Here is a 27856-nt window from a genome sequence, read left to right as displayed (position 1 = left end):
TAGATGTATGCCAACATTCTCTCCACTGTGCGTGTTTTAAATTCAAACAACTGTACCTTACATGCGTCACTCTCTGAAAAGTACAAAGTAACTGGTGTGCGCCCCCAAGGCTCTCAGTAATATTGGAGGTTGTTCCGAATAGTAATGAATTTTTGTGTTACTGCTCATGCGTATTCTACGTCAACAGAGAATCATTTGACATTTGACGTTTTCTGTTAAACTGCGATTTAAACTTAATTTCTGAATGGAACTTAATTTCGAAATATGGATGTATAAACGGAGACACATTTTGTCATAACAACTCCGAGATACAGCATTTGAGGACACTGTCGAAATATGAGTGCAGCTGCCTCAAGTTCTCAGGGAGGGGCAGAGGGAGGTGCGCATCCCCCTGGTGAGGAGGAACAGGGGGAGTCTTCAGCGTACTATGAGTGTAACATATGTCTCGACACCGCCAAGGACCCCGTCGTCAGCATGTGTGGACATTTATTTTGGTGTGTTGTATAATCTGAGGCCATGCCTAATCACCAGTTGTTTTCCGACTTTGCTCCACAGCTGGCTGGTGCTTAACGTTGGGGGGGGGGGGGGGGAGGGCTTACAGGCATATAATTTTTAAACAAAATTCCTTGTAGCCAGATTTAGAAATTTACTAGTCCTGAATCTTCAGCAGTCTTTCCCACAAAGTAATGTCAGACACGTTATCTGAAAAACTAAATGCCACAAAAACCCAAAGCCAAGCAACAAGAGTAAAAGACAAAGACCTGATTCACACTTGGCACTATATATCATAACTCCACTGATGATTTAAGACAATACCCACTCCTACAGTAAAAGCAGGGTAAGAAGATCTCAGAATAGTCACTGTGCAGTTTTTAAAACCCTTTGAACATATTGTCTCCATGATGCTAATCCTTTCAAAATAGAATGATTAAATCGTAATGGATTTTGATGATTATTGCACTACAATGACAGTTGGACTTGTTCATAAGTCAGGTTTGCAGTATTTTAGTTTAAATTTCTGATTAAACAAATTACAGTAATTTCTTTTGGATTGTATGTGGGTAGGGCTCATGTAAGGTTAATCAGATCCATGCTAGCAAGGAGCCTCCCAGGACCCATACTGTATTGTTTCATTGAATTCCAATTTTCGATTGGCAGTGCACTCTGACTTCACACTCAAAGATATTAAAATATCTAAAATGGGGCATGAAAAGTCGGAGGAAACTTGGTCTTTGACATACCACTTGACATTTTTTAAAATTATTTTCTGATGAAAAAATGAAAATGTACTGTTAATATCATTAAAATCACAAGTAGAATACTTGAGAATTTCAACACTTTCCTTACTGATGGAAACTACCTGTATGCCGGTACTGTGAAAAAGTACTTTAGTATTTGCCAACAGTGAACAGTGGTAAACCGGTATGGCTTTTGCACCAGCATCACCACCCACCCACTCTGTGCAATCTAAGTAATGTATAGATCAGATGAAATTGATTTAATACATCCTTAATGTTACAAATTCTAACACTCTTCAGTTGCTAGTGAAGTTTTCCAAAAATAAAAAAAAACATTAGTAGTCTAATCAAAACAAGCAATACCATACATCATTTAAATATATAGTTGATATGTAGGTACTTATGAATATTATTTTTTTCCCTTATCTTGGTAACTATAAAAATCTGTTTGAATATTTGTACCGAAACTTGTGAAATTCAGAGACTACTGACTCTTCCCTATGTCCCTATGCTGCAAAATTATAGAATATAATTCTTCAGAAGATGGGTACTTTAAGTGCTGAAGTGAAACATGGCAGGCAAAGAATATCGTTGACAGTCAGCATTTTCTGGGATTTCACTTATGATAACTGATATGGACGATTTGTCCATGACATGCAATTTTTTATTATATGTACCCCTAGGGGAAAAAAACTCTTTTTCTTTACTAGTTTTCCAATAGTCACACAATGGCTTGTAATGGTCATGGATACTACACCCAATACAAATCTGACAGGGTAATTAACTTCTTCAGTAACATATTTGGCAATCAGTAACATTCAGGATTCGTAGTAGTTGCTAAGTCACAAACAGCCACTAATCAGACATGTAACCTGCAGCTTGCCTGTGACCTGATTGTATCTACTTGTTTAAATCATAGGGTAGGGATCAAGTGGACTAAAGTGCTTGCCTTTCCCAAGCACTGCATTCTCACCTATTTCTGCATGGGTTTAAGTCTCAGGCTCAACCTATGTGTGTGTGTGAGAAAGTTTTCCAGTGGGTCAGTGTTTCTTCCCAGTTTTCCTCCGCCATTTATAATAGTCACTATATTTTGTCTATCGTGCTGAAAAATGGTGTTAAACCCACAACAACAATGACATCATAAGGTGTAACATTAAAAATCACTTGTCCAACCTGTGCCCAAGAGCAGTTGCACATGCCTGCACAAGTGTTACATATTTGCAAAAAATTAATGACAAATGGAACTAAATTTCAAGGGTGAAAAATAAACATTACCTTTAATGAATGAATTATTAGTTTGAAATGAAAAACAAGAAACTAGGAATTATTATAATATGTGCTGATAGATAACGAGTGAACGCCAAGTTAAATGAGATAAAGATTCCTGACAGCACTTTTAAGGGAAGCTGTGATTTTCACATACAAGTATTTAGTGGTTACTTGACCATTTGATAAAATCTTTATAACAGTAATGTAGGTGTCCATGAGAAAGGTGTTAGCTTAGTGTGAGTATTGCACATTATGTGTTGGTGGGTTTCCCTAAACGTTTTGTTTTATATTCTCCAGATGTTGATCCTGTCCTCATCAGACTAAAAAAGAAAAATCTGCAAGTTACAACTTTTTATAAGTGATGTTCACCTAATTCTTTGTTCTCGCTAGCAATGGCCAAAGTTCCAAAAGTTGCATGATGGGAATGAATATATATTTTAAACCAATGTATCTGGCAATGAAAACATTCAAAGTTTGTCAGCTGAGTTGCAGTGTAAAGTGCTTGATGGTTGTTAATGTAACATATTTTCAAGTTTAAAGTCGCCGCCACAGCAAGATTAAATTTTTTTGTTTAAGTTGAAGTAATGACAATAGAGACTAAATTTACGCAAATACACAGTTTGTCATTTAATTATTGATTTCATTGTTATTTTGTATGAAATAAATTATTTCAGAAAATAGCTTCAAACCATCGACATGAATACATTTTCAGACTCGTCAGAGATTGGAAAAACCTGAATCAGTAATAAAATTGGCATACCAAAGCTGATCCTTCCCTAAAGTCTCACCAGCTCTTTTTTCCCACAACATGTAAAAATCCTTACTACTGTATTAATGATTTTCAGTCCAATAAAGAACCTATAATAAACACAGCGATATTTCACATACATATACCTACTAGGCAGTGACAGTTGCATTCATGACGCTACTTAAAATGAAGAGGAAGGTCGACCATGAATGGACCAATGTCCTTCAAAAGTGCTGTTTGTGAAAATTAAAGAAAACTTTAAAACAGACCTAGGAGAAAATAGACAGCTCTTTATGCAAAAACTTAATTTTAAAACCTTTGTCATGGATGCAATGTAAGATCCCTAGCTTTGCCTGGAACTATTTAATGTATTTAACAAATGATGGGGAGTGAGGATACATTGAAGCATATCAGAAGAAATATTGAAAAGAAAAATAGTAATGTTCCCTATTTGTAGATCATGTGCTTCACTTTTTACACCAAATTAAGGCTTTGTATACAAGAATGGAGAGATAATATTTTGATGGGTGAGGAATGTACAAATAGGAGCCTCAGCCCAAATAATAATCATGTTACCAGCCTGAAAATTAATCATGTTACCAGCCTGAAAATTAATCATGTTACCAGCCTGAATATTAATCATGTTACCAGCCTGAATATTAATCATGTTACCAGCCTGAATATTAATCATGTTACCAGCCTGAAAATTAATTATGTTACCAGCCTGAATATTAATCATGTTACCAGCCTGAAAATTAATCATGTTACCAGCTCTTTCTGTAAAATATACACGACATGCTTCATCATATGGTTTTGTCTAGTAGATTATTCAGTGTTATTGTGTTGTTTCTTTTGCTTTGCATCCTATTTTATTTTGTTTTCACAAGTTTAATGGACAACTCACTTAGAATATTGGTAGGGCTCAGTCTAGAATTTGAATGACCCAGTCTAGAATTTGAAGGGCCCCATGCATTGGGCTTTCCAGTTTTTTAGAGCACTGCTTTCATTATGTCATGCACATGATAAGAAAGTGCTGTGTTTTGTTCAGTAGATGTAAGATAAAGACATTTTAACACAAAATTTTTAAATTAAGTTAAAATGACATTGGAGATTCTGAAAATATAATTTGTTATTTTTCCAGCTGGCCTTGCTTACACCAGTGGTTGGAGACAAGGCCCAACAGACAGATGTGTCCAGTATGTAAGGCCGGAATAGGGAAGGATAAGGTTGTCCCTATTTATGGCAGAGGATGCACAAAGCCCCAAGATCCAAGGTAGAGACACTTTACAGGACAGTAGGATTAGTTTGCTCAGGGTCATATTTATACAGGGTGCTGTTTATACAGGGTGGTGTTTACACCCATCACTTGAGAAACGAACATAAACAAATTTTAATTTACAACCTTGTTACATATATAGTCAGACAATACATATACAGTATTGTGCTGGCTTGCCATCAAACCCTTTACATAAAAAAGCTGATTACTGTATATACTTGCTTTTAACCAAGTTTCCCACTTATAGGTCTGCATAAAGATACTTTTTCTTTCACCCACCTATAAGTTGGTATTTCCTTTTTGGTAAAAAAATTCAGATGTATGAGGCAGTTTGCCATTTTTTAGTCAGGGTGGTACTTTGGAGAAAATGAAAAATAAACTAGCTAACTGGCTGGATAGCTAGATAGCCCAGGCTGGTCTGACATGCGACCCAGGTGTAGAGCTGTCAGATTTTTTGAGCACTGTGCATTGCAGATAACTTGAGAAATGTCACTTAGGAAAAGATGCAAAACCAAATCAAATCAAAACATTCATTTGCCACAGTGTAGAATATAAACCAAATATAGGATATTTGGACTTGTACAAAAATTTAAGTAATATAGCTGCCATCAAACACCTGTAGTACACAACAATGATGGATACTTTCACTTGAAGTAACATTTTATTTCATATTTAATAGAAAAAATAACTTACCTTTTCCATTGTGTAGCTGACTTTTTCATGCAAAAAGCCACTGTTCATTTGATGGGAATACATTCTACCACAGAATGGAGAATTGTCAGTACGAAGCAATCCACTCGTGTACCCGGCATGGGACATCCTGCTGAATGGGCATCATGCTGAATGGGCATTATGTCTTGAGCAAATTGCATGTAACAAGTGTTTACTGCATTAGCTTTCTCCATTCTAGAGTTAATTTGAATCACGGTGATACACTCTCTGTTTCTTAAATTAATTTCTGTGCCAGTAATCTTTTCTTCCTTTTAGAATTCAGTTTTTAAAGGACATAAGAGTTAACTCATGTATCCCACCTTTTAGGGGTTTGGAAACACTCTCCAACTTTTCAATATGCAACTAAGATATGGATAAGTCCTTGTTAAAGTGTTATTGCATGTGTGTGCATTGTTTCCTCAATGAAAGGTTGTAACAGTGAGAAAAACAGAAAAGGAAAAAGTTCAGTAAAACAGATCATTAAATTGTTTACCACATGCATACACAGTTATACATTGACATGAATTTTGTGTACAAATTGTTCATCGATGACTAGTTATGATCAGCAAACATCTGAACCACAGTACAGTGATCCTCCTATTATATGGCCAACCCTTCTGCACTGGGAAGGTGGCTTTATAAGACAGGTGGCCTTTCCTAAGGGGGCTAAATATTTTGTGAGAAGTATATGTAATGTACATTAGTAAGAAAGCTGCATACTTCAAAGCATTTAATATCTTCGTTTAAAAGTAACATTAATTATTAAAAGGTTCTTTGTGTTATAATAATAGACTTTTTTCAACTGAATATACATTGATAGTTCTTATTCTTGGCTTAAGCGTGGTATGCGAGCGGGTACTGTTGTCATGCACTTTGCAAAACCATTCAAAAACGTCATTTAAATCTTGGTACATACATAATTATCTTTCCATTTGCTCCATTTTCCCACTGTTGCTGAATAACCTCCTTATCGATTATGACGTTATTTATTCAAATCTTTTCAACATAAAATTGTTTTATTTGAGTCTATTCTACATAAAATTGTTTGGCCAGTCCCCCCTCCCCACCTCACCCGATGTCGTCAAGTAGAATAACTAATGTTCTTTTAAAATAATACGTCTCCATTTACATGATGACATGTTAATTGTACTAACAGTTGCCTCATTAGGCACTCAGCATTAAGAGGTTAGTGTTTGGACTGGTCGGCCTGGTGTCTGGATAATGGACTGGGTGGGACATCATGCTACATGTCTGCGGCATGACGCCCCAGTGATAGACATCACTATAAACTGCCACACTGCAGACATTGTAGCAATATGACTTTTTGTTGTTGTTGTGGGGTTTAACGCCATTTTTCAGCACACGATCGGCTATACATGGCGGCCAGTATTAATGGTGGAGGAAGAACCCGGGAAAACCCCGGAAAGAACCACCGACCCACGAGAAGCTACTGGCAAGTTTTCTCACATACCCACATTAGCTGAATCCGAGACTCGAACCGCTGCAGACAGAGGTGAGATGGCAGTGATCCGTAACGAAGAGCACTTTAGACCACTTGGCCACTTGGGGCCCCGAAAATGTTTTTAAAGCTACATTAAAATATGACTTAAAAATTGTTAAAGCTATGTTAAAAATCCTAATCTCACACACACACACACAAACACACACATGTACTTTAGTCAACACTTCTGACATTGGGAGACATGTATCAATGATAGAGATAATATGATTACTTACCTTACATCATGATATGAATTAATTATTGGTTCTGGATACATTTTAAGGGAAAAAAGTGGCCGCTCGTGAGGGGAACATTTTCAATTTTTTTACTAATATGCTGGCCGCTGTTTGTGTTAAAAGGGTGGCTGTTCTTGAGGAATACTTTTGAATACAAACTCATTGGCGCCAAGGGATTCTGGCCATAAGAAGTGGGTGGCCGCTGGTCATGGAGGCCATTCAAGAAGTGGACTAATGTACTATGATGATGACTTTAGAATTAAGAGAGATGCTTAAGTCTGGGAAAAGCAATGCAATCTAGTAAGTTTACTTTGGAAGATGCTATAACTAGCCAATGCTTTGATGGTATCTCCCTCATGTAAAGTGGTGCTTGCAATGCCTGCTGCTACATTAGGGTTGTGTACTTGCGACCCACAAGGGGTTGTGAACTTGCCACTCACAAGGGGTTGTGAACTTGCCACCCACAATTTATCACCAGGCATTGTCCGAGTCACAGATGTACCAAGAATTTGTTCAGGTGAATTTGTTCAATCTCATCCACTAATGAATTGAAGCTTATTGGAGACTGTTCCTCCTTTTCTAAGCTGCCCAGTGGGCACAAGTTACCCCATCACCTGCTTGAACTTGGAGCTATGGTCTGGAAGTCAAGGCACATGGGGTATTTGTTGGACCTGAATAAGCCGTTCTTCAACAAGTCGAGGCCATATGACACCATTCCGGCTGCTATCCAACTGTCCATCCAGACATACTCAGCATTTATTGACAAGGATTTCAGCAAGCATGCCATATGCTGACTGATTACACATTCGTATGTGGAGCTCTATGGGGATTTGGTTAGCTGATCCATCTGTTTCAGCATACAGACCAACTAGGAATGGCCAACCAAAAGTCTGGCACTCCATAATGCCAACATAATTACCACCATTTCGTACTGGCAAGACAAACTGTGGCACTTGTCCTGTTGCCATTGCAACTGCTTGCAAAAGTTTTTATGACTTATGCTTTAGGAGAGAGATCAAACAGTAAATGGGGACGGTTGGTACTGCCTTGTTCCTACCCACCTCCTAGTATGTTTTATTCTAATACTGAAAGAATACCTGATGAGGTCAGTGGCCACATTGATTGAATGTATAACCTTCATGATTTTCTGTATGACAATTCTATAATGGAGCATATGGAATTTAGCTTTAGAGCAGCTGTAGTGTAAGTGTGCTGATTTCCAAGTAACCAGCCATGTTATTTGCAAACAAGACCTATAAGGTCAAAAATTAAGTGGATTTAGATCAGTGGTTACTAAACTTTATTGGGCCTTCCTCAGCGCCCCTACCTTGCCCCATAAAAAGCATTATTCAGCATTAACACCCCCTCAGTAATCCCACTTTGGGAATCACTGATTTAGATGATGAAGAATAGCCATCTTTCTGTCTACTTCCAAAATCAAGAAATGTCTGACCACCTAACTGATACCTACGAAGACTATTTTTGTGGAAAGTCAGCTTCCAATATCATTCTGTCCACTGGCATTGTACACATTCACTGATGTTCAGCATTGAGGTGTCATTTATCAATAAAAGTATTGCAGCAGTCAGTATGATCAACTCTGTTTTAATAAATTGGCAAAAAGTCCTGCACATCACCCCTCCAAGTTAGTATGAAACATGATCACCATTTCCTCTGTGCTAGATTTAGCATCGCTAGCTATTTTCTAGCTGGCTGAAAAATCAGGAAGTGATCATGCATGGCTATTCCTTGCCTTTGTCATCAGGGTGATTTTTAATAGGGTCACATGATGACTAACACACTGATTGGGTGTTGTGGGAATATTGTCCTACACTCATGTGCCTTAAATCACCATAATGCCTTGCCTCTACATTTGACACATTTTGGCCACTGATGGCAACTGAATCCTCAATGCTAGAGGCAGTTTGGCTAAGACAAAGGAAAGAAGGTTTCTCCTTCCTCAAGCCTTCTAGCAGACGATATTGACTTGCCTTTTACCTCTACTATCTGTAAACAGCCTTCCTGTGGGTGCCAGACTTCTTCATTTTCAAAATGTTTGTCATGATCTGTTTCCAGAGAATGAATGCGTGATCAAAGATGTTTTGAAGGGACCTCAAAATTTCATTTGTCCAACCCTCTCCACTTCCATGGTTGATTTGCCACCTGATCAGGAGAAGGCAGAAATTTTAGAGAAGAAGATCTGGTCACCTGAACAACTGGGTGGTGGAAGTTACAAAGTTCGCAAAATGAAGCCTGGGGGTTTGCCAAATAAATCTTGGGTCAGTCATTGACCTATTAAAAGCTGGCTCAACAAGTATATAGCAGCTAGGTTAATCAGACATTTGATTAAAAAGAAGGAGCCTGCAGTCAATTTAGACTTAACCAGCACATACTTTCACATCCCGATACACACATTCTCGTGCAAGTTGCATCAGTTTGGTTTCCAGTTGGCCTCAGTATCAGTTCATGGTCTTTCACCAAGATCATCAATTTTGTTATCTTCCAGTTGACCTTATCATTAATTATGGCAGCAACATTCTCCAAATAATTATGGGTAAGTTTATCTTTTATCAAGGTTAGAAATGATCTTTTTTTCATCTTGAGATAGTTAGTGTTTCTGATTATTTTGGATAAGTCCAACCTTGTCCTATTCCAGCAGCTTGTCTGCCTGTGCATGGAATATTTGACAGACCTCAGTCCAGCTTGCCTTCCTTAGTTAGACATGGAATATTTGACAGACCTCACTCCGGCTTGCTTTCCTTAGTTAGACATGGAATATTTGACAGACCTCAGTCGGGCTTGCCTTCCTTAGTTAGGCATGGAATATTTGACAGACCTCAGTCCGGCTTGCCTTCCTTAGTTAGACATGGAATATTTGACAGACCTCAGTCTGGCTTGCTTTCCTTAGTTAGACATGGAATATTTGACAGACCTCAGTCTGGCTTGCCTTCCTTAGTTAGACATGGAATATTTGACAGACCTCAGTCCGGCTTGACTTCCTTAGTTAGGCATGGAATATTTGACAGACCTCAGTCCGGCTTGCCTTCTTTAGTTAAGCATGGAATATTTGACAGACCTCAGTCGGGCTTGCCTTCCTTAGTTAGGCATGGAATATTTGACAGACCTCAGTCTGGCTTGCCTTCCTTAGTTAGGTATGGAATATTTGACTGACCTCAGTCCGGCTTGCCTTTCTTAGTTAGGCATGACATATTACTGAGCTTGCAGAGTCAGTCTCTAGCAGGAAGTGGATCTCAGCGAGAGTTTTTGCAACACCTCTGACAACTCAACACAGTGGTGATTTTTTTCTTTTTTGTTTTTCCATAACAAATGCCCTGCGAACCCTTTTCCAGATGTCTAGATAAAAAAATCATGATCTTAAATGATATTATTGACTACTGAGTCTTTTCCAGGTGTCTAGATAAAAAAAATCATGATCTTAAATGATATCATTGACTACTCAGTCGTTTCCAGGTGTCTAGATAAAAAAATTATGATCTTAAATGGTATCATTGACAACTCAGTCTTTTGCTTCATGAAAATGGCATTGTTTAAATAAAGGAATATCCTGTGAGTTAATATGCCGAAATTTCTTATCTGGCATGTAACTTGTTGAAATCACAAATTAGGGCTAATAGGACACATACTCCAGTAATGTTGCATCTCAGAGGTATCAATATGTCAGATTCAAATGCAGTTCAGTTTTTATCATTATGGTAAAGGGTCCAGGCAATTTGTTTTCTAGATGGTGGGTAAAGAAGTCATGTTATTGCAGCAGAAATGGTAGTCACCTTTTGTGCCATTGTGGCTAGTATAGTTCAGTATATTTATATACTTGCCAGTGAATTAAAGCTATCTCTGAAGAAATGTTTTTCTTTGAGAATGTATACTGGTTACATCCGTTTTCATTAGGGTAAGAGGTCATTCAGTATTTAAAACTTGTCTGTAAAACGCGTGTTAGGTTTTGGTTCATGGATAGCCATGTACAGCTTCTTTTGATTTCCAATTCATCACAGGCTTCGTACGTAAGACAGCTGTTGTTTGATCTTGGTGAGTTGAGCAACTGGCTAAAGCAGATATTGTTTCAAAAGTGTGAACAAACTCAAGTCCATGATGATTGAACTTATAGACTGGATAAAAATGACCAGAAAACAGTAATCTTGTCTGGTATATAAATTTAGGAGAGAACAACATATACTTGTAATTTATGATTTTGTTACATAGTGCATGTAAACAGTCTTGATAATGTAATAATAATAATAAAAATAATAATGTAGCGATACAAGTTATTTGTTCAAAACCAATTTTAAACATGAACCTGGATACAGAGGTCACCTGTGTAAAACTGTCAGTTTTACCTTTTCCTCTAGGTGGCAACTAGTAACAAGTTTGACTGTATATGGAAAGGTACTCCTCATCATGTCAGACAATTCTGTGATTGTGAACTGTCTCTCAAACAATGGGGGCATGAAATCATTATACCCAATTATGCATACTGGTTTGGGATTTTTATACTGGGGTGACAATATGAATATAACTGCCCAGATCAGATATATTCTGGGAAGGCTCATTGTTCTGGCTGATTTATTGTCATCCTTCACAAAAGTGTTCATTTCATCCAACAATATTTCAAACGATTTGTGCACTTTGGTCATGCCCAGTGATAGATCTATTTGCAACAAGGTGGAACTGCAAACTGCCTACCTTCGTCTCATCAATCCTGGACCTAGAGGCATGGGCCATGGATGTACTCTTGATCAGTTGGAAGGGGTTTTGGAGCTGCACATACTGCCTTCCCCCTCCTGGTTCTGAAAATAATTTAAAAAAAGTGAGGTGCCGACAATGCTCTGCTCTTGACAGAACCTGGTACCCTGTTCCAGTTTTAAACCCAGTTATTTGTCTGCTGCTGAGAGATAAATTTGACATGTTTTGCAGTAATGTACTGGCTACATTCAAGATTCAAGGTTTGACCATTCTAGGCTAGTAGGTACTTCAAACACAAATCAGTGGTGCCAAGAAAGTGGGGGCATAAAAAGTCTATTACCACTAATCATAGGGACTTAGACTGGCAGACCACTATAACTTCTATGCAGGATATTTTCCAGAAAGTTAATATTCGTCTATGAAATAAAAAGTTACTCATGAAGTAATCTCAAACCTTCCTTATCAAATGGCTTGGTTAAAAAACCTGTATTAGAAATATGCTAAGGTTCACAAAGGATAATTTAGTTTATGCTTGTTTTCTGAGAAATATTAAATGTATTTAAATGCCATATAAGAAGACAAATACATATAAGTACACATTTGATAGACACATTATCTTTTTAAGTGACAGAGCTTGGAAAGTTTGTAGTTAGAACCATACATATCTCTATTCCAAGTCAAGAGTTCATAAACTAATCAATCGGTGTATTAGTAAAAATTTACTTTTGAAAAATTAATATTTGTGTGAATCTTTTAAAACTATTTGTTTTTTCAGAGAAAAGATGCCTCCACGGCCACCTGGACAAAGACCTGAGCCAGAAAATGCTGGGGTATGTGCAAAAGTTAACAGAGTGTACAAAATAACTTGGAATCTGCATTAGGAACAAATATGATCTTGCATTTTTATCTCATTAAACAAACTTGTGTCAGTCACTTTTCCAGCAGCTGTGATGATGGGACATTATTTTCAATGTTAATATTCTGGTTAAAAGTTTTATTGTAAAGTGTTTTTTAATTTATACACAGGGAGACACATCATGTCATGGTTCACAGAGATCATTCCACATGTCTTTTTTCATTTATTCAGTGATTCATACATTGTTGTAGTAGATTCCTATGGTATATATTTGCTTGTGAGTTGAGTCTAACTACAAAACAACATAGATCCTGATATGCCAGTAGATCAGGGTCTATAGTACTGACATTTTAAGTTTTAAGATAAGATTCATTTCTTTTAAGTTCTTTGCTGCTAAAATTATCCAAATAACTGTGTTCCTGAGGTGCACCATCATCTACAGCTTTCTTTTTCAAACAGCAACAAAATTACCGTTAATGTATGTTATATCAGTTCCATCAAGAATTACCTTCAACCATTGTTAGTGATTGAAGTACCACTGTGTGATTTGCCAAAAGTTACATTTCTTGTGACTAATTTTTCACAGGTTATATCCCTTTTGTCAGGACATAGTCTTATGTTATATTCTTAGAATCTTGTTTTTTACTCCCATCTTAATTGCAGAGAGGTAAAAAAAAATTGCATCCAGCTGATAATTGGCAAAAGGTTTATTCCTCCGATATCAAAACAGTATATCTTGCATCGATCATAAGTCTCAGATGAGAAATTATTATGTCATTGTTCACTAAATTAAACTTGAATTAGGTCATCACTTTTTCATAGTATTATCTGTTACATTGTTTTATTTTAATGAATTCTACACAAGATAGGCAGAATGATTTCAAGGGAGATAAATGTAAAAAATATCAAAATTATGATTTTATGTCAGGTCCATTATGGTTCATTTGTAGGTATGGCAGATCCTTTGTTATTAATTTTACTGGTTGTTTAAAGTATGACAGGTAAATCCTAATTTGATAGCATGTCTTTTTTAGATCTGAGACTGCAGCAGTTTTTTTAGACTAACCAGCATCTTGTAACTAAATTCATGTAATTTCAGGGCATTTTCCCAGGATTGGGGTTTGGTGATGGTGGTTTTCATATGTCATTTGGAATTGGTGCATTTCCATTTGGAATGTTTGCATCAACTTTCAACTTCAATGATGGGAGACCAGGACCACGTAAGTGGGAAGAGCCAATCATTTTTTTATACCTTACTGCTGAAACTTTCTTTCTATACTAAATGTTTCTCACACAGGAGAATTATTTTTAATTTAATAGAACAGATTTAAGCATTTCTTCTTTTAACTCTGACTGTCACACAATCTTATAAATGTAACTAGTCCCACAGTTCTACTGGTCATTGATCAGGAGTGGTTATTGGATCATCTGTTGTCCATCATCTGTCCATCAGCACACATTTGTTATCACTACTCCTCCAATACAAGTTGGAGGATTGTCATGAAACTTTACAAACACATTCATTCCATGGTCTAGTTGGTCTTCAATGAAAGTGGTGACATTTGTTATCACTACTCCTCCGATACAAGTTGGAGGATTGTCATGAAACTTTACAAACACATTCATTCCATGGTCTGGTTGGTCTTTAGTGAAAGTGGTGAACATTCATCTTGAAAATAATGATTTATCACTACAACTCAAGAATGGATGGCGAAATCAATACAGGCTTTTTCACTAAAACACTTCTTAGAGAGTGTAGTTTGACTTAAAGGATAATGGTACAGATTTTACATCCAATATGGCCATCAGTACAGTCATCTTAAAAATTGTATGACTAATCCTTGAGAACCGAAAGTATGGTTAACTTAGGCTGCCTAGTTGGGTCTAAAGAAAATGGAGATGATCTAATGTCCATTATGGCTGCCAGAATGCCATTTCGAAAATCTTATCTAATATCTAATATGGCCACCATGGTAATAATATGAAAATCTTATCTGATATCTAATATGGCCACCATGGTAATAATATGAAAAGCTTATCTAATATCTAATATGGCCACCATGGTAATAATTTGAAAATCTTATCTCATATCTAATATGGCCACCATGGTAATAATTTGAAAATCTTATCTCATATCTAATATGGCCACCATGGTAATAATTTGAAAATCTTATCTGATATCTAATATGGCACCATGGTAATAATTTGAAAATCTTATCTAATATGGCCACCATGGTAATAATTTGAAAATCTTATCTCATATCTAATATGGCCACCATGGTAATAATATGAAAATCTTATCTACTATCTAATATGGCCACTATGGTAATAATATGAAAATCTTATCTAATATCTAATATGGCCACCATGGTAATAATTGGAAAATCTTATCTAATATCTAATATGGCACCATGGTAATAATTTGAAAATCTTATCTAATATCTAATATGGCCACCATGGTAATAATTTGAAAATCTTATCTAATATCTAATAAGGCCACCATGGTAATAATATGAAAAGCTTATCTAATATCTAATATGGCCACTATGGTAATAATTTGAAAATCTTATCTAATATCTAACATAGCCACCATGGTAATAATTTGAAAATCTTATCTAATATCTAATATGGCCACCATGGTAATAATTTGAAAATCTTAACTGATATCTAATATGGCCACCATGGTAATAATTTGAAAATCTTATCTGATATCTAATATGGCCACCATGGTAATAATTTGAAAATCTTATCTAATATCTAATATGACCACCATGGTAATAATTTGAAAATCTCATCTAATTTCTAATATGGCCACCATGGTAATAATTTGAAAATCTTATCTAACATGGCCACCATGGTAATAATTTGAAAATCTTGTTATCACTATATCAGTGATAGTTTGAACATTCAGCAGTTAAAAGGAAGAAATTGTTATATCCTGGAGACCTTTATTGGCCAGTCTTTCAATAAGGGATTCTTGTTCAAGATTGCAATAAAACTTGGTAATTATTATTATGGTCATCACTTAAAAATGCAGATATTGACATATCACCTTGCTCCAACACTTTTTATTTGCCAGCCAGTATTATTACAATTTCAAGTCATTCATACATTTAACAGTTCCCTAGTTTGCTTCTACACAGTAACACCCCACCATTTACCATTTCCAAACTTAGTAGCTTGCATTTTGGGTAAGGAAGAAGAAGCCTGTCAGTTTTGGGGTTAAAAGGTGAAAGGTCTAGGTCTAGGTCATTGTGACTGAAATAAATAAAATGGTTTCTGCATAATAGCATTAGTTCTACATCAGAAACCTGCACCAAACTTTGTGAATCTCATGAACATTGGGAAAGTGGAGGAGCCTATCAACCTTGAGACGAAAGGTCAAGGCCACTTTGATTGAAATAAGAAAAATAGTTTCTGCACAACTTGTTTAATTCTAGATTTCAGACTTGAACCAATCTTTGTCAATGAAATGCACTTTGGGTAAGGAAAATTCCAATTAGTTTTGGTGTCATATATCATGGTCAGTGTAACTGCATGAAGAAAAATGGTTTCTGCAAAATAACTTTCTACTTTACTTTCATGTCACAGAGAAGATGTGGTGTCTCGGTGATTCTTGTGCCAGGCTCATAACTGAAAGGTTGCAGGTTTGAACCCACCATTGGATCTGCCACAGTTTTGTGTCATTGAGCAAGGCAGTCCAATTGCTTTGGCTCTAAAGGATTATTACACATTTGAAAGGCATATATTGTGCCGTTTTCAGTACTTTTGTTAAAGGAGTTATTGCCCTTGTTTACTTGCAGCAGAATACAGAGTATGACAGAATCTTGTGGATGCCAGTCTCGGGGTATTTGATGGATTGTTATGAAACTTGGTACATATTATGGTGATTGATCCGAAGATGTGTCTGTCAAGAATTGACTATGCCCTACAATTTTTGTTCAGGTTATTGCCCTTTTTGACTGGCATCATGATGTAGTGCATGTCAGAATTTTGTGAACACTAGTTTCACAGATTTTAATGGTTTGTCATGAATCTTGGTAATTTATTACGGTCAACATCAGAAGATGTTATTTTTCTTTGAGTTATTGTCCTTTTGATATTGAGCCTGATAAACTGTATAGCAGAAGCTTGACAATGCAACGAGTCACATTTTACATGGGACCACATGAAACTTTGTAGATGTTATGATTATCGACATTTCAAAGATGCACATATTGACAAATTTCGTCCCTCCAGAATGATAGATTTCCCTTTCAGCGGAATGCAGTGTATGACAGAATCTTGTGAACACAAATTGTCCTTCAGTGTCTGACAAATCACTGTCAGACTTTGTTCATATCATGGTCATCAGATGGAGATGCACATAGTATTACTGTGCTCCTGTGATTTTTGTAGTTTTGGACTTGAAGCTGTATGTAGTCTATGACAGAATATTGTGAATGCAACTAGTCTGACAGTGAAACTTCATGCATGTTATGGACATCGTCTGAAAATGCACATTTTACAAATCACATTGCTTGCACAATTTTTGTTTATGTTATTACCCTTGGTCTTGTAGCTAAATGTATTTTAAGATGGAATATTGTAAATGCAATGTCATGCAATTTTTAATGAATCATGGTATATTTTTAGACATCAGATAAAAAATGTGTAATTTTACAAATTATTTGCTCCTGCAATTTTTGTACAATTTTTTTTTTGCAGCATTGCAATGTGTCATTGAGATGATGCATATTAACATCATCATGTGAGATTTAGTAGGAGTGAAAACAAATGATGAAAAGTGTAAAGAATTGAAAAACCAGTATGAAAATTAGGATCTGCAACTTTTAAATTTACAGACTGATTAAGGACAAACTAGAAAACATTAGATCTCAGTTGCTGTTGGTCACTGCACCAATTTACTTCATTTTGAGATATAAAATTGTAAACCCATAGAGCTTGATCCAAGAGCATTGATTCCTTCGCTTAAGGTTTAGTTTCCTGTTTTTAGATGAAATTAATATTATTTAAATAAACACAAATGTTTATCCCTTATTTGAAAGTTCCAATGACATCATCTGTGTAGTTTCTTTGTAGCTGACAATTATGTTTGAGTTATAATTGGTAAAGAGTAAAAGTGCTTCAGTCTTTTAGGCAGACCATTGGTTATGAACGATATCTTTCTCCACATAAGGCATTTTTGTTGCTGTATGTAGTGTGACATAATTGATAACATTATGTGTAAAGCAATATATATTCATGTTAATTATTTGAAAGAATGAAAAGGATCTGAGTTGTATGATTTATTTTATCCAATTTTCAAGTTTGGTCAAAAATTGGCTTTGTACACTATCAGTGGTAGAGCTTTTTGTCTTCTGTTAGAATCACTATACTGTGCTTGCCAGGGTAATTAACTTATATTCACATCAGAGCTATAGCAAACACAATTTAGTACAATAGGTGAGAGTTTAATTGCTTGCATGTTTACATGTACAAGGCCCCAACTTGTTCAAATCACAAATTAAGGCTAATTGGACCCATATTTGGTCCCAAATAGGTCATTGGAAAACCCCCGATACTATTTGTGGATATTGAATTTCTGAAAAGAAACAAAGTGACAGTGCTGCTTTGCTGCCAGTTTCTGATTGTATGTTGCTGTATTCTAGCTTTTACCTAAGGTGTCCGATTTCTTTTGCAAGGGTTGGGTGCTCAGCCACTTTTGAACATATTACTGTATCAGCATCTGTTAACATGGCTACCAGGTTAGCACACAAAGGAAATAATTCTGGGCAATCTTCTTCGCATATCTTGGTTAATAATGCAATTATATTTTGAGGCATTATGACTAGGGGTGAAACGATTCATCGATACATCGATGCATCGATACTTCTGCCATTTCGATACACATATCGATACACAAGGTGAAGAATCGATACAAAACGATATCTACCTTATAATAGCTACATAAATCTTCAGCAGTTATGATAATTAAATTAGGAGCTCATTAGACCAAACTGTCGCGGTAGTTGTTTTGTATACACAGGAAGTATAGCGTGTGAGATTCAGTTAGTCATCTCCGTTCCCGCACCCGGACCAGTTCTATAGATAAGAGTTTCCTTGTACTAGGAAATTACATTATTTTTTGTTTTTTAAATAATACCATAATTTAAAAATATAATCAAAGACATAAATTAATAATAGTTTCTGAAGGAAAATTTTTTTTTCTTAAAATTATTATAATAATTTAAGTGTCAATTCTTTCTCTTTGCGTGGGACTAATCTATCGGTATGGGTGTGGAACCGGTGATAGAACTTATGATTATTCTTAATCACTAAGACGTTTGGGATGCTTTCATGCAATGAACTACAAACAGCGGGGTGACCAAGGTGATTCCAACATCCGGTCAAATGGAGCAGACGCAAAAGGCCGAAAAAATTGAACTCGAGTTACCTGCGATTAGAAGATCATCGGCCTGGAACTATTTTGGATATCCTGTGGAGTATGAGAATGGAGTAAGAAAAGTAGACAAGTCCAGGTGTGTTTGCAAACTGTGTTTTACAGCTCTTAGGAATACTGGAAACACCACAAGTATGTCTACACATTTAAAACGGCACCACCCAACCATTGCCATTGGAATTCCTTTTAAAGATGACAAGATTTCAGCTCCCAAGGTCAATGTTTCTCCTACTCCTAAGCCATCACATCCAACAACCACTGGTCAGCTCAGATTGACTGAAGTTTTTCAGTCTCCATTAATTCCATCATCGCAAAGATCACAGACAATCACTAAGCATATAGCGATGTTTATTGCACATGATATGCGCCCTTTCTCAGTGGTTGATTCGCTAGGTTTCAGAAATCTGATTCGTACCCTGGAACCTCGCTACATCATCCCATCAAGAACACACTTCGCAGAGAAAGTTATCCCAGACCTATACCTTCACACCAGACAAGAAGTGCAAAGCACCATATCAGAGGCAGAATCAGTGGCCATTACTACGGATGGTTGGACTTCAGGGGCTACAGAGAGTTACATAACAATCACAGCTCACTTGATTGATAAGGAATGGTGCATGAAAAGCTTTGTTCTTCAGACGAGACCTTTACACGAGTCTCACACTGGTAAAAATATAGGAGCAGTACTAGTTGATGCCAGTAAGGAATGGCAACTGGAAAGGCCCCACAAGTTACTCCCCATAGTAACAGATAATGCTGCTAACATGGATGTTGCTATTCAAGAGGCAAAGTTCACACCACATATCAAGTGCTTTGCACATACTATAAATCTAGCAACCCAGAGAGGGTTGCAAGTTCATCAGATGTCACGCCTTCTTGGGAGGATCCGGCACATTGTCTCGTTTTTCCATCGCAGTACAACTGCTACTACCCTGCTGAAATCCAAACAAGAGCTGTTGCAGCTTCCTAAACACAAACTTATCCAAGATGTCCAGACACGTTGGAATAGTTCTTATGATATGATTGATCGATTTTTAGAGCAGCAGCCTGCCATTGTAGCTACTCTATTATGTAAGGAAATCAGACAGAGGGAGACGGACTTAAACACTTTATCAGAGGATGATGTATCAAATGCAGAGGATATTCTCAAACTGCTCAAACCAATGAAAACCATTACAACGATATTGTGCGATGAAGCAGCACCTACCATATCAATGATTTTTCCTCTTAAACATCGTATTATTAGTGCAATGGAAGTGCAAGAAAGTGACTCTGCACTTGTGAAGGCAGTCAAGGTGGCAATCTCCCAAGACCTAGACAAAAGATACAATGACAAGGACACGCAGCGGTTTCTGTTGCAGAGTTGTGCCCTAGATCCAAGATTTAGGGCTCTAACTGATGTAGACGATGCTACAAGGATCCAAATATATGCTTCCATTGTCATGCAAACAGTGAAGGTCAATGAGGTAAGTCAAAAATTTACATATGAGTATCGTTGTGTTATCTACGTGCAGCAGTTGAAGTATAACATAATATTATTGTCCCCTTTCAAGATTTTAAGGATATATGACATTTCTTTTGGTAGTTAAAATTGGACACTTGTCCCCAAAGGTTACCCTAGATGCACCACTGATCTTGGTATGCCCCAGAGTCACCTTCAAAGTTCTTATGTCATCCGATTCTCTCCATCTCCCTCTGAAACACTGACACACACACACACACACACATACATAGAGCAAACACACAAACTATTACATAACTTCATTGTTTGAAGTTCATAACTTCATATACACAAATATTTCTTAATATTCAATATTGATCTTATATTGATAAAATCATGTTGTTTTATTTATATTAAATGCCAGTGAATTAATGCTAAAATGTTAATTAACATAAAATTGCGAGATTCGTATTAACTTAAGGAGTACATATTATATAATTTTGATTTTTATTACAGTGTGAAACAGTAGTGAAGACAGAGAAGACTGATGAACTCACTCATGTACTACCATCTAGTCTTCCCCCACTACCACAGCTTCCTGCAGTACAAGTTACAGAACGAGATAACAGACCAGCAGCAACAGCAAAGGTTGAAGTTGATGAGCCTCCAGTGAAAAAGGGTGCACTTGAAGATCTTTTTGGAGATGTGTACGTGGTCAAGGTGGAGCCATCAAAGTCCCTCTTTCAGAGGGCTGACACAGAGATAACACGTTATAGGAATGAGACATCTAGTATACATATTGGTGACAACCCACTGATGTGGTGGAAATTCAACGAAACATCATTCCCTTTGCTGGCCAAACTAGCCAAGATGTTGTTGACTATTCCAGCAACATCAGTGCCATCTGAAAGAGTCTTTTCAACTGCTGGAGATGTTGTATCAGCACAAAGAGCCTCTCTGACTGGGGAGAATGTGGATATTTTGATTTTTTTGAAGAAGAATATGAAACTTTGAAAGTTGTGACGAGTAGTCTGACAGTCTTGTGCATATGTTATGCAGAATGATCTAATTCAGTTCATTTATGCCTTTTACAGAGTCATCACAATTGCCAGATAGTTTTAGAACAATGAGTTTGTGACTTAAGAAGACTCATTCATTTTCTGGAAAACACATTTATGTTGATGAGGATATCATTTTCAATCATCATGAACTTTTCTTTAATTCAGTTATTGAATTCAAATACACATGACAATTTATGTGAAATTACATTTAACACTGTTTGCAGTTAGGTGCTTGCGCGTTATAGACTGATATAGCATATATCAGGTTCAACATTATTTGCAGTTAGGTGCTGTGTATTATAGATTCATATAACAGATCTCAGGTTCAACGTTGTTTGTAGTTGGGTGCTTGTGTGATAAAGATGGATGTAGCAGATCTCAGGTTCAATACTGCAGTTAGGTGCTTGCAAGTTGTAAATTGATATAGCAGATCTCAGGTTTGACACTGCAGTTGGGTGCTTGTATGTGTTATAGATAGATATAACAGATCTCAGTTTTTACACTGCAGTTGGGTGTTTGTGTGATACAGATTGATATAACAGATCTCAGGTTTAACACTGCATAATTATTATTTCTGAATCCCAATAATTTTAAATTTATTTTGTATTTTTGTATTACATGTACTTTTTAGTGTGTTATTGTGTTGCAGTATGTTATTGCATGATGAATCAGACACAAAACTTGTAATAGTCCTGTGCATCTGTTAGGCAGAATTATCTAATTCAGTTCATTTATGCCATTTACAGTCATCACAATTGTCAGCTAGTTTTAGAACACTGAGTTTGTGACTTAAGAAGATTTATTCATTTGCTGGAAGATGCATTTAAGTTGATGAGGATATCATCTTCAGTTATTAGGAACTTTCTTTCATTCATCTATAGACTTCAATTACACACATGGCAATTTATGTGAAATTAATTAGTGTTTGCTGCAGTGAAGTTTATCATTTGTGTTTTCTAAGATGATCTTTCTTGAACTGAAGAAAGGAGGAAAGTATACAGCTTAGAAAAGGTTGCATAATTATGATTTCCTAATCCAAGCATTTTAAATTTTTGTTGTATTTTTGTGTTACATGTACTTTTTAATATATTATTTTGTTCCAGTATGTTGTTGCATGATGAATCAGACACAAAACTTGTAACATTTCATTTTTATTGAATGAAGGATAAAGAAACACATCAAAGATTTTGTTATATTTTATTTGGTTACACAGAACAACAATGTTAGTAGTCGTGACATTGTATCTTGATTCAATTTTTTCTCTGTTATCATTATACATAACAGGTTAACAAGGTGACTCACTGCTGATACATTGCATATTTGACACTGTTTGAACTTGAAAATACCATTCAACATATACATTCACATGATTAATCAAATGTACTGTGATAATCCCATTTTCAGTTTGATACATGTATCGATATGTATCGTATCGTAGGCTGTGTATCGTGTATCGTATCGATACGTGGCACAGGCATATCGTTTCACCCCTAATTATGACGTCTGCTATAACTAATTACATATGTATGTGGTTTTTTTTGTTGTTTTTTTTTCCAGCTCCCCCAGCTTCCCCACAACATGCAGAAGATCAGTTCCTCTCCAAGTTCTTCCTCTGGGTGGCAGTTCTCTTTATTTTCTGGTTGTTGATAGCATAGCTTTTGCTCATACACAGACCTTTAATTGATAGCTAATATAATGGTTATTTGCAAACAAATTAAATAATAAAATCAGAGCATAAGTAAATGGACTGCCTTGCCAATTTGTATAACAAAACAGTTTATAAAAATTGTTTTTTCTTGTAAGAACTATCCTGCCTAATTCAAAAGCTATCATAATTGTACCAGTCTAGCTTTGTTTTTACTGTTGTGAATTTCCAAGTTTTAAAATCCTGCATATTTATAGGTAACGAAAATTGTTTTCCGAAATCTGTCCCATATAGTAAGACGTTCAGTCTGATATTGAATAGCAGTACAATTCAACAGCATGTCTGATATTAATGCAGTGAAACCTGCATATAATGGTCACCTTAGGAAAGTGACATTTATGAATATGTCGCTATTATAGACCAAGAAATAGGTTTTATTTATGAATGAAAGGAACTTCTGAAAGTTAAGCATATGGGTGGCTGTTATACAGAGGTGCCACTATTTGCATCTTTAGCTGTGCATAATTCACAATTTTTTGTTCTAGTTCAGATGATAATATTTTGGACTTGTATTTCATTTGTAATGAATGAGAAACACTGTTAATTTAGTATGTTGTATTTATTGTTTAAAAGTTATCACTGAGGACACTCATATGAGATAGGCATTTCCCACATGACTTTATCACTGAGGACACTCTTATGGGATAGGCATTTCCCACATGACTTTATCACTGAGGACACTCATATGGGATAGGCATTTCCCACATGACTTTATCACTGAGAACACTCATATGGGATAGGCATTTCTCACATGACTTTATCACTGAGGACACTCATATGGATAGGCATTTCCCACATGACTTCATCACTGAGGACACTCATAAGGGATAGGCATTTCCCACATGACTTTATCCACTGAAATTATTATGATTTAAAGTTAAATATGTAATACCATATATCAGGTTATTTCAGTACAGGATAAGTTTTAGTGATTTTGCAATCTCAGGTATCACAAACAGATTCTGTCAAAAATGTATGATCTCCTGATACAAAATGTACCCAAGTTTTTCAACCATTGGTGAAAATACGAAATAAAAATCTAACGAGAGTCCTCCATTTTGTTTGACAAGACAGCATAATTTGTCTCCATTCCAGCCTACATAGCAACAAAAAGACTAAAAACAATTACTATTAATATTGACCACAGTGCATGTGCATTTATTTTTGGTACTGGAACATGAATTTATTGTAAAGTTGAATTCATTGTTCACAATGGTTCATACTATGAATAGTGTTATGGCATTGTAATATTAATTTTTTTAATAATGTTAAGAAGTATTCACACCATGCACTTCAACTGGTAATTGGAAGATGCAGCAGCAGATGATTGTCTCAGTGAATCGGAAAGAGAGTATTCTTGTTTCTGGAGTCAATCAGCAGCTCAGATCAATTAAACTCAATTGTACTATCTTGTTTCTGCATGGAACGTACTTGCATATCATTTAGATTACATAATCAGATTATATCATTTGTTGTATAAGATTTGTCCATTATTGAGTGCTTTATATAGTAACTTTGTCCTGTCCTCAATAAAGTGTGGCATATATGAGAGTAATCTGCATATATGCTAAGGGATATATTTGTGCCGAGATAATACAAAAATACTGATTGTTGTTCCCTGCAAAAATCTATCCCATATCTGCAGTTATTAAAGTATAAGTCACCAGGCTGTTAAAATTCTTTGATAGGAAAAAAATTGCTGCATGTCTGCTGAATTAAACCACTGTACAGTAATTTCAGAGGTTTCAGTGTATTTCAATTTTAATCACCATGAGGTTTTATTATGGAAAAAAAATTGAAATGCTGCCACAAATATTCCCAGAAATATAAACTGTAAACTCAACAACAGCCTCATCTTGCATTGTCAAACCCAATTTATGTACAGAAGGGCAATTAGACATTTTCTCTATAATCATGAAAAAAATGATAATGCCCGATGGATTTGAATGAAAAAGGTATCAGAGACTGCATGTGCGCATGCGTGTTTGTGTAAAATGGAGAGAGCAAGAACTGTAGTGAGAACCTAGCTTAACCTTTTCCTGTTAAATTGTGTCAAAGCAATATTAAATTTGATGATACGGTAGAAGAAAACTTGAGTTCCTGGCATTCTTTGTATAGTTTGTGCTAGAGAGAGTATGGTGTTTTTATCTCTACTGGTGATAGACCAGAAGACCTTATGGGATGGCCTTTTGTCCATTGTCTGTCATCCGTTAGCACGTTTGTTATCACTGCTTTTAAGCTACTTCAAGACTGTCATAAGACTTGACCCACATGTTCATCCCATTGTCTAGTTGGTCCTAAATGACAATGGTGCTATTTTGAAGCCGACCATGGCTACCACAACAGTCATCTTGACAATCTTGTTACTGCTACTCCTTTGAAATAAATGGTCATTCAGCATGGGATTTTCAATAAAGACTTTTTGTGATGTCTAGTTGGTCATAAACAGAAATGGTACCAATCTGAAATTCAATATGGCCACCATGCCAGCCATCTTGAAAATCATATCACAGCTTATGAATGCATTGGTTTACCAATATGGTGTTTTCACTGAACAATCTCTTATAAATATCTAGTCAAAGAAATGGTTCCAGTCTAATGACCAATATCATCATCTTAGAAGCAATATTGAAAATCTTGTCACTACTACTCATGAATGGAAAATAATATATAGACTATACCAGAAGATTTCTTTTGTTGTCATTATTGGTACAAAATTCAGATGGTGCCAGTCTTACTTCTATTATAGCCACCATGTTGGCCATTTCAAAATCTTGATATTGTTACTCCTCCTAGATGGATGGACATAATGACATTGGGTTTTCACCAGTCTGTTAAAGATCTTTGAGAGATCTATAAACCATGTAAAAAAAAACATTTTGTCTCTCCCTGCCCATACAAACACACACAAATAAATACAGTCATAATCTAAATAAAGATATCTTTCTTGAAACTGTATATATCTTATTTAGTATAAGAGGTATGAACTTGGATTCGTGGCTTTTTCATTTCAGCCAATAATGCATTAGTTGCTTTAAAGGACTCTTTTGTATATTGTAATAATCGTTTTGTATATTAAAATTTTACCCTAATCTTGTTGGATGGAAATATGCCATATTTACTGCGTGAATATACCCTCTGATACTTGTACATGTATTTTGTTGTAACTAAGTGAATGTTTTATTTTTTTATTTTAAAGACAAGTGTATATGGTAGTTTTAGTACATTTACAAAGCCAAGTCTGACAGAACTCTGTTTCTCAAAACTTGTACTCTCTTATGTTAAATTAATAATAATTTTATTATTAAGAAAGCATTTTGTTTATATTTTGTGTACCTGGACAGAATGAAATATATTTTGCATAATTTTTCATTTTTAGCCAGAAAGTTTTGTTTATATTAATTTTCGTAGTTATCAAAATGATAAATGTATCTTTGTATTGATTTCTCTTGAATGAAGCTACTGAGGCATCTATATTTGAAATTTATGCACTGTCATGATTTTCTTTGTTGCTGCCAGGTTTGTATTTAAAATTTACACATAAATATTAAATGAAGAATGTGATTATTGGTAATGCAATAAATTATGCAATTGTTTTAAAAATCGTTTCAACCTCCTGAAAGCAAACTTTTCACTATTTTCATCATGAAATTGCTGTTTAACATTAAATAAAAAATTTAGATGGGAAATGTTCAGTAGTGTTTAGCTACCTATCACATTTGTTATCCAAAATCTTTAGTACAAAACATTGGGATATTTGTTATATTCTCTATCTGCTTTATCTACTAAACTGCTGATGACATTCATGAAACTTTGTAGCTACTTGGTCTCTGTAGTAACCATGGCAACCATCTTCAGGAGGGGGTGGCTTGTCTTGATTCCATTAACTAGGAAGGTTGTCAAAAGTAAGATTTCAATTACATTCACAATTTTGCTTTCTCCCAAACCAAACTTTATATATTCAGTCATGGCAAAAAGACATGGAACAAAAGAAGAAATATATTGGAGTGGATGGGGAAGGAGGAGTAATATATAACAGTGAACACAAACAAGGACTTGTAACAAAGTTACTCTAGTGTTACAATTTTGCTTCAAGCTTGGTAATCCACTCCGGTGGACTAGTAGTTTGGTCGTCCACCTCGGATGCGGGAGGTTGCAGGTTTGAACCCGGCTGAGTCATAACAAAGGCTTTTAAAAATGATACTTACAGCTGCCTTGCTAAGCGGTCAGCATTAAGAGGTTAGTGTTAGGACTGGTCAGCCTGATCACAGGATAATGTGACTAGGCGGGACATCATGCTACATGTCTGCAGCATGATGCCCAAGTGCGACACATCACTATAAACTGCCACAATGCAGACACTGTAGCGATATGACTGAAATTTTTTTTAAAGCTATGTTACAAATCCAAATCAAAAACACACACTCAAGTTTGGTAATGCTCTCCACACCACACCAATTTTCCGTAATTTGCAGCATCACTTCCTACTTGTCAGTTTCAAACAGCTATTTATTACATTTCCAAAACAATGGTTCAGATAAAGATGAATTTCACAGATTTGACTATGTATTAGATATAAATAAATAAATGGGAGAGGGGTGATAACGGAGGTATTTGTAGACTATGAGGAGATTTTAAGGAAGAAGACAAAGGATTTCAGGAGTGATTATC

General features: G+C 35.9%; 2 protein-coding genes across 2 annotated transcripts; both read left to right on the top strand.

Moving 5' to 3' along the window:
* The first annotated feature begins 137 nt into the window (after positions 1 to 137).
* Positions 138 to 26874, top strand: LOC149775074 (E3 ubiquitin-protein ligase RNF185-like). The gene is made up of 5 exons (XM_089943719.1): positions 138 to 494; positions 4397 to 4528; positions 12456 to 12510; positions 13636 to 13756; positions 23038 to 26874. The coding sequence occupies exons 1-5, from the start codon at positions 337 to 339 to the stop codon at positions 23133 to 23135; spliced, it is 564 nt and encodes a 187-aa protein (XP_089799845.1). The 5' UTR covers positions 138 to 336; the 3' UTR covers positions 23136 to 26874.
* On the top strand, positions 14919 to 22974 carry LOC149775075 (E3 SUMO-protein ligase ZBED1-like). The gene is made up of 2 exons (XM_089943716.1): positions 14919 to 20444; positions 20936 to 22974. The coding sequence occupies exons 1-2, from the start codon at positions 18930 to 18932 to the stop codon at positions 21431 to 21433; spliced, it is 2013 nt and encodes a 670-aa protein (XP_089799842.1). The 5' UTR covers positions 14919 to 18929; the 3' UTR covers positions 21434 to 22974.
* Positions 26875 to 27856: the final 982 nt, after the last annotated feature.

Source organism: Sinohyriopsis cumingii, chromosome 19, assembly GCF_028554795.1.
Source record: "Sinohyriopsis cumingii isolate HCF-2022 chromosome 19, ASM2855479v2, whole genome shotgun sequence".
NCBI lineage: Eukaryota > Metazoa > Mollusca > Bivalvia > Unionida > Unionidae > Sinohyriopsis > Sinohyriopsis cumingii.
The sequence above is the reverse complement of the archived record's forward strand: the minus strand, read 5'-3'. Positions and strand labels throughout refer to the sequence as shown.